Here is an 8,628-nt window from a genome sequence, read left to right as displayed (position 1 = left end):
TAACTTTTTGGATTTAACTTTAGAGGGAGTACAGTACAAAATAGTGGCTAAAACTTATAGAAAGCCCACAATGGGTAACACTATTTTGAACATATAACATCTTATAAAAGCCATCCCAAAGGGTCAATGTATCAGACTAAGAAGAAATACAGGCCTCTATTTAACAATGTCTGTTGTACCTGATCAGACAGTGCGGATCAGGTCCGACAGACCTCGCTGAATGCAGAGAGCAATATGCTCTCCGTATTCAGCATTGCACTAGCAGCTCACAAGAGCTGCTGGTGCAACGCCGCCCCCTGCAGACTCGCGGCCAATCGGCCGCCAGCAGGGGGGTGTCAATCAACCCGATAGTACTCGATCGGGTTGAATTCCGGCGATGTCTGTCCGCCTGCTCAGAGCAGGCGGACAGGTTATGAAGCAGCGGTCTTTGTGAAAGTTGTTTAAAATGAATGCCCAATCTGAATCATGAAAATTTAATTTGGACTTTACTATCCCTTTAAGAACTGTAAATTTGTATCTAAAAAACAAACCACATACATTGGCTCAAACTTTATCTCCCAGTTTGCCTTGTAACTGGTTATCTACAAAAAAGCTATTTCAATTGGCAGCAAAAAATTCAGAAACAGTTTCCAGTCTAATGTTAATAAAAATAATTATGTTTAGCGCTGCTGAATCTGTTGGCGCTCTACAAATAACCTATAATAATAATAATAATGTTTATTGACTTTTATGCCAACTGCAGTACCACATTTGTAGTGTATTTTCTTCCATGTAACCAATGTAATTGCCAATATATAGGTAAAACTACCTGTGAGGTGAGAACCAAATTTGGCAAACATGTAAGATACAGAAAATCACAACAAATATTCTGCAGTGGCAAATCATTTTAACAAGGAGCAATTTTCTAATATAGTTGATAGGTCCATTCAAGTAATAGATGTAGCAAGGGTGCCATCTAGAGGTGGCAACAGGTATAAAATCTTTAAAAAAAAAAAGAACGAACTAGGTTTCCACTGGGCATGAATAGAGAATGGGACATAATATTTTTATTTATAGATTGTTAAAAATGTGATACAAGATGTTTCTTTTCATGTTAAACATTTATTATTTAAGGTGAAATTTATATCAGATTTTAGCTACTTGCATTCTTACATTGAGCATATGGTATAAACATATAATTTGTCTTTTTCAATTTAAATATTTATTTATGCATAGTAGCTTTACTTTCTTTTGTATGGATAACACTTATGTCTGAGTTTTGCATGTGATTATTTTGATTTGTTTTAAATGAATATGAATGGGTTAATATAATACACACTGTTAGAATATATATAGCCATAGTGCAGCCATTTTGGATCTAAGAAGCCATGATGAACTAATTATGAATTGTTGTACTGATATTGAACTATTGTTTTTTTTCTGTATTTTGTTATATGACATTTGTTCTTTGGGGAGTAAAATCCTTATCTTGTTACCAACGTAACCATGCAGCAAATAGCATGTTTACATTCCTATGTTATCTTATTGTTCAAGGATGAATGTCTCCAGTCTTATTCAAAGGACTTTATGTCTGTTAAGTTGTATTACCTAACTTGTAATAGGGGGCTTGTATGAAGACCCTCTGTGTCGTATGTGATTTGTAATATATAATCCAGCCCTGCTAAGAATAAATTAGAGCAGACTTAGATTCCATCGTGTGTGCATGTCTGATTCTTGCTCTCCAAGGCTTTGAATGTGAAATACTCAATTCCAGTGATAAGTATAATATACTGATTATTATTATGAAGATTATGAAGTAGTACCCCAGCAATCTCAGACCTAACACACACTATAAAATTATATTGTAACCAACAGGGGATAGTCTATGAGTAAGCGCCTCTAGGGTGGTGTGAAACGCGTCAGTGGTACACTCTCTCATAAACTATCCATGTCTGTACTATGGTTTTCACTTTTTTAATAAATTTGATGTTTTATTTTTAGCACACCATGCAGTGCTTTGTTCTTTTGTGCCTTTCTGACAGTGTTCAGCGGTTTGATCCACCACTATAACAGCACTCCAAGCTTGAGGGAAGTTGTAGCTGAGACTTATTTTCTGGAAGCCTTAGTTGTGGAAATGCCTGGAGTTGCGCCTTCTGTGTGATTGTTGGTGTGTAGTTTGTCTATAAAAAAATATTCTTGATTTTATTAATAGAACTTCTAAAATGTGTTCACTGGTTCGTTAAATTGAAAATCTACTGTGACCCTTGTGTTAGGTTATTTATTTTCTTTGACTCTGTTCCATAATTCAAGACCAATAACGTTTCTGTTGAGGGATGCAGAAGTGAGTTCATGCTCAAAAGAAGAAATGCAGTCCTGAGTTCATGCTACTGAGCTGATGGGTGTCATCAGAGCTGAATTCCACAAAAAATACTGCATGACACGTCGATTACTGTAGAACAGGTGGTGGACAGGGTCACACAATGGTTTCTATCCAAAATTAGGGACCTGCCATAAATATTTTGTACAACTGAGCAGTGGTTTTATCCCTTTGAGTGCCAGTAACACAAATACAATTATTTTTCCTTTTTGGCTGCCAGTAACAAAGAAGTAAACTGACCCCTTTGGTTGCCATTAGCACACACAAAGCAATGTTTTTAAACCCCCATGGTTTTTAGTACAAAACAAAAGCAGTGATTTTACCTCAGTGGCTACATATAACACACACAAGGGACATAAAACAAGTTGGGATAGAGACAAAATATAACAATATATACTTTAATTACTTTACCTGCAAATTTATACTGCAGTGCCTCACCATTAACCCTTTCTTTTTAGTTTCTGAATTGTAAAGCTCTAACTCCCCCCACACATTTCCTTTGATGGCTGTATCTATATCTATTGTTCTTTTGGTAGAATGCAAAAGTGAATAGAGATTATCTGCTGAAGCATGCCTAGAAGATGTGAACTCAATTGAAATACAATGCCTGTGTCTAAACACTGATAAGAGGGGTGGAGTTGGCTGCTCCAGGCAGCTAAGCTATGTAATTAATTTCGTTTATTTTTTCAAATGATTTTTAAAATACTTGCCAGCAATTTTTAACAATTTTTTGTATGCAAACTATTTTTTAATAATTAGCCCTTTTAGGATATGCACAGATCTCAACCTGTTTTTTATCCCTTTAAATGCTTAAAGCTTAAAATCCATCAAGACTATCAGAAACACACTGGACAGTGTGTTATCATCCTTAGGCAATACATTCTACAATTTGATTGCTCTTACAGTGAAAAAATACTTACGCTGCTGGAAAACATAATTTATGCTTACCTGATAAATTTATTTCTCTTGTGATGTATCGAGTCCACGGATTCATCCTTACTTGTGGGATATTCTCCTTCCCTACAGGAAGTGGCAGAGAGAGCACCCACAGCAGAGCTGTCTATATAGCTCCCCCCCTTAGCTCCACCCCCCAGTCATTCGACCGAAGGCTAGGAAGAAAAAGGAGAAACCATAGGGTGCAGTGGTGACTGAAAGTTTAAAAATAAAAATATATATGCCTGTCTTAAATAAACAGGGCGGACCGTGGACTCGATACATCACAAGAGAAATACATTTATCAGGTAAGCATAAATTATGTTTTCTCTTGTAAGATGTATCGAGTCCACGGATTCATCCTTACTTGTGGGATACCAATACCAAAGCTTTAGGACATGGATGAAGGGAGGGACAAAACAGGGACCTTAAACGGAAGGCACCACTGCTTGTAGAACTTTTCTCCCAAAAATAGCCTCTGAAGAAGCAAAAGTATCAAATTTGTAAAATTTGGAAAAAGTATGAAGCGAAGACCAAGTCGCCGCCTTACAAATCTGTTCAACAGAAGCCTTATTTTTAAAAGCCCATGTGGAAGCCACAGCTCTAGTAGAATGAGCAGTAATTCTTTCTGGAGGCTGCTGTCCAGCAGTCTCATAGGTCAAACGGATAACGCTTTTCAGCCAAAATTAAAGAGAGGTAGCCGTAGCCTTTTGGCCTCTCCGCTTACCAGAATAAACAACAAACACTGAAGATGTTTGACGGAAATCTTTGGTTGCTTGTAAGTAGAACTTTAAAGCATGAACCACATCAAGATTGTGCAATAGACGTTCCTTCTTTGATGAAGGATTAGGACACAGAGAAGGAACAACAATCTCTTGATTGATATTCCTATTAGAAACAACCTTAGGAAGAAAACCAGGTTTGGTACGCAAAACCACCTTATCTGCATGGAAAATAAGATAAGGGGAATCACACTGTAAAGCAGATAGCTCAGAAACTCTTCGAGTCGAAGAGATAGCAACTAAGAACAAAACTTTCCAAGATAGAAGCTTAATATCTATGGAATGCATAGGATCAAACGGAACCCCTTGAAGAACTCTAAGGACTAAGTTTAGGCTCCAAGGCAGAGCAGCAGGTTTAAATACAGGCTTAATTCTGACCAAAGCCTGACTAAAAGTTTGAACGTCTGGGACATCTGCCAGACGTTTGTGTAGTAGAATAGACAAGGCAGATATTTGTCCTTTTAGAGAACTGGCTGATAATCCCTTCTCCAAACCCTCTTGGAGAAAAGACAATATTCTAGGAATCCTAATCTTACTCCACGAGTAACCTTTGGATTCACACCAATAAAGATATTTGCGCCAAATCTTATGATAGATCTTCCTGGTGAAAGGCTTTCTAGCCTGAATCAGGGTATCAATTACCGACTCAGAGAACCCACGCTTTGATAGAACTAGGCGTTCAATCTCCAAGCAATCAGACGCAGAGAAACTAGATTTGGATGTGAGAACGGACCTTGGATTAGAAGGTCCCGCCTCATTGGCAGGGTCCACGGTGGAACCGAGGACATGCCCACTAGGTCTGCATACCAAATCCTGCGTGGCCACGCAGGTGCTATCAGAATCACCGAAGCTCTCTCCTGCTTGATTCTTGCAACCAGACTGGGAGGAGAGGAAGCGGTGGAAATACGTAGGCCAGATTGAAGGACCAAGGTACTGCTAGAGCATCTATCAGTACCGCCTTGGGATCCCGGGACCTGGACCCGTAACAAGGAAGTTTGGCATTCTGACGCGACGCCATCAGATCTAATTCTGGTGTGCCCCATAGCTGAATCAGCTGAGCAAATACCTCCGGATGGAGTTCCCACTCCCCCGGATGAAAAGTCTGATGACTTAGAAAATCCGCCTCCCAGTTCTCTACTCCTGGAATGTGGATTGCTGAGAGATGGCAAGAGTGATCCTCTGCCCATCAGATTATATTGGTTACTTCCATCATCGCTAGAGAACTCCTTGTTCCTCCCTGATGATTGATATAAGCTACAGGTGTGATGTTGTCCGACTGAAACCTGATGAATTTGGCTGCAGCAAGCTGAGGCCATGCCTGAAGCGCCTTGAATATCGCTCTCAGTTCTAGGATGTTTATCGGAAGAGATTCCTCTCGAGACCATAAGCCCTGTGCTTTCAGGGATTTCCAGACTGCACCCCAGCCTAGCAGGCTGGCATCTGTCGTTACAATGAGCCACTCTGGCCTGTGGAAGTACATTCCCTGAGACAGGTGGTCCTGAGACAACCACCAGAGAAGAGAATCTCTGGTCTCCTGATCCAGATGCAGTTGAGGAGATAAATCTGCATAATCCCCATTCCACTGTTTGAGCATGCATAGTTGCAGTGGTCTGAGGTCTAGGCGGGCAAAAGGAACTATGTCCATTGCCGCTACCATGAGTCCGATTACCTCCATACACTGAGCCACGGATGGCCGAGGAATGGAATGAAGAGTTCGGCAAGTGGTTAAGACTTTTGATTTTCTGACTTCCGTCAGAAATATTTTCATTTCTACCGAATCTATCAGAGTCCCCAGAGAGGAAACTCTTGTGAGAGGGAAGAGAGAACTCTTTTTTATGTTCACCTTTCACCCGTGAGATCTCAGAAAAGCCAACACAATGTCCGTATGAGATTGGCTAGCTGAAAAGTCGATGCCTGAATTAAGATGTCGTCTAGATAAGGCGCCACTGCTATGCCCCGAGGACGTAGAACCGCCAGAAGGGACCCTAGCACCTTTGTGAGATTTCTTGGAGCCGTGGCTAACCCGAAGGGAAGAGCCACAAACTGGTAATGCCTGTTTAGAAAGGCAAATCTGAGAAATTGATGATGATCTTTGTGAATAGGGATGTGTAGATACGCATCCTTTAAGTCCACGGTAGTCATATATTGACCTTCCTGGATCAGAGGCAGAATAGTCCGAATGGTCTCCATCTTGAATGATGGAACCTTGAGGAACTTGTTTAAAATTTTGAGATCCAAAAGTGTTCTGAAAGTTCCCTCTTTTTTGGGAACCACAAACAGGTTTGCGTAGAACCCTAGTCCCTGTTCCTCTCTTGGGACTGGGCGGATCACCCCCATGGTAAGCAAATCTTCTACACAGCGTAAGAACGCCTCTCTCTTTGTCTGGTTTACAGACAATCGAGAAATATGAAATCTCCCCCGTGGAAGGGAGTCTTTGAATTCCAGAAGCTATCCCTGGGACACAATTTCTAAAGCCCAGGGATCGTGAACATCTCTTGCCCAAGCCTGAGCGAAGAGAGAGAGTCTGCCCCCTACTAGATCCAATCCCGGATCGGGGGCTACCCCTTCATGCTGTCTTAGAGGCAGCTGCAGGATTCTTGGCCTGTTTACCCTTGTTCCAAACCTGGTTAGGTCTCCAGACTAACTTGGATTGGGCAAAATTCCCCTCTTGCTTTGTAGCAGAGGAAGCCGAAACGGAACCACTCTTGAAGTTCCGAAAGGAACGAAAATTACTTTGTTTGATCTTCATCTTATTTGATCTATCCTGAGGAAGGGCATGACCTTTCCCTCCAGTGATATCTGAAATAATCTCTTTCAGTTCAGGCCCGAATAGGGTCTTTCCTTTGAAAGGGATGTTCAAAAGTTTAGATTTGGATGACACATCAGCAGACCAGGACTTAAGCCATAACGCCCTGCGTGCTAAAATGGCAAAACCTGAATTCTTTGCCGCTCATTTAGCCAGTTGAAAAGCGGCATCAGTAATAAAAGAATTAGCCAATTTAAGGGCCTTGATTCTATCCATAATCTCCTCTAATGGAGTTTCCATCTGAAGAGCCTCTTCTAGAGCCTCAAACCAGAAAGCAGCTGCAGTAGTTAAAGGAACAATGCACGCAATAGGTTGAAGAGAAAAACCCTGATGAACAAAAATTTTCTTCAGGAGACCCTCTAATTTTTTTATCCATAGGATCTTTGAAAGCACAACTGTCTTCGATAGGTATAGTTGTACGCTTAGACAGAGTAGAAATAGCTCCCTCCACCTTAGGGACTGTCTGCCATGAGTCCCGCATGGTGTCAGATATGGGAAACATTTTCTTAAAAACAGGAGGGGGAGAGAACGGAATACCTGGTCTATCCCACTCCTTAGTAATAATATTCACAATCCTCTTAGGAACTGGAAAAACATCAGTGTAAACACGAACCTCTAATTATTTTCCATTTCACACAATTTCTCTGGGACCACTATAGGGTCACAATCATCTAGAGTAGCTAATACCTCCCTGAGCAATAAGCGGAGGTGTTCAAGCTTAAATTTAAAGGCCGTCATATCAGAATCTGTCTGAGGGAGCGTCTTTCCTGAATCAGAAATTTCTCCCTCAGATAACAAATCCCTCACCCCTACTTCAGAGCATTGTGAGGGCATATCAGATACGGCTACTAAAGCGTCAGACGTCTCAGCATTTTTTCTTAACCCAGAGCTGTCCCGCTTTCCTTGTAAACCAGGCAGTTTGGATAAAACCTCTGTAAGGGTTGTATTCATAACTGTGGCCATGTCTTGTAAAGTAAATGAATTTGACGCACTAGAGGTACTAGGCGTCACTTGTGCAGGCGTTACTGGTTGTGACACTTGGGGAGAGCTAGATGGCGAACCCTCATTTACTTCTGACTGAGAATCATCTATTGCTCTATTTTTAAGTGCTAATATATGTTCTTTATAGTTTATAGACATATCAGTACAATTGGGACACATTCTAAGAGGGGGTTCCACAATGGCTTCCAAACATATTAAACAAGGATTTTCCTTGGTGTCAGACATGTTAAACAGGCTAGTAATATAACAAGCAAGCTTGGAAAACACTGTAATCAAAGTAAAAAACACTTAGAAATAAAACGGTACTGTGCCTTTAAGAGAAAAAAAGCTGCACCAGTTCTGCAAAACAGTTTAAAAAAGCAGTAAACTTAAGGAAATTTTTACAGTAGCATTATAAAGGCTTAGTAACTTTTCACAGCTATGCAAATAAGCAATTAACCCTTAAATGGCAAAAACGGATTGAAAAAACGTTAACCCCCATAAAAAAGACTTTCAGCACCATGCCACAGCTCTGCTGTGGCTCCTACCTGCCCTTCAGAACGATTTGTGGGAGAAAAAACTTGTTTAACAACCCTCAAACACAGCAGAAAACGACAGGAGAAGCAGTGATATGTCTCAGGGGAAAGGAAACTGCGCAACTGAGGCGCGAAAATAGGCCCCTCCCACCTCACTCAATGTTTTGGGGCCTACCAGAGTGTCTCTTAATTAACCATGTGAGTTACAAAACTCAAAACCAAGCCACAATGACC

General features: G+C 40.8%; 1 protein-coding gene across 1 annotated transcript in view; it reads right to left on the bottom strand.

The window, feature by feature from the left end:
- Nucleotides 1-1,087: 1,087 nt before the first annotated feature.
- LOC128638504 (oocyte zinc finger protein XlCOF8.4) overlaps nt 1,088-8,628 on the bottom strand; it is a 149,162-nt gene continuing 141,621 nt past the window's right edge. Inside the window, exon 9 of the mRNA XM_053690495.1 lies at nt 1,088-2,159. Coding sequence (XP_053546470.1) covers nt 2,086-2,159 — 74 coding nt within the window. The 3' untranslated portion in view covers nt 1,088-2,085. The remainder of the gene's footprint in view (nt 2,160-8,628) is intronic.

Source organism: Bombina bombina, chromosome 8 (genome assembly GCF_027579735.1).
Source record: "Bombina bombina isolate aBomBom1 chromosome 8, aBomBom1.pri, whole genome shotgun sequence".
Lineage (NCBI taxonomy): Eukaryota > Metazoa > Chordata > Amphibia > Anura > Bombinatoridae > Bombina > Bombina bombina.
This window is presented reverse-complemented; position numbering and strand designations above follow the sequence as displayed.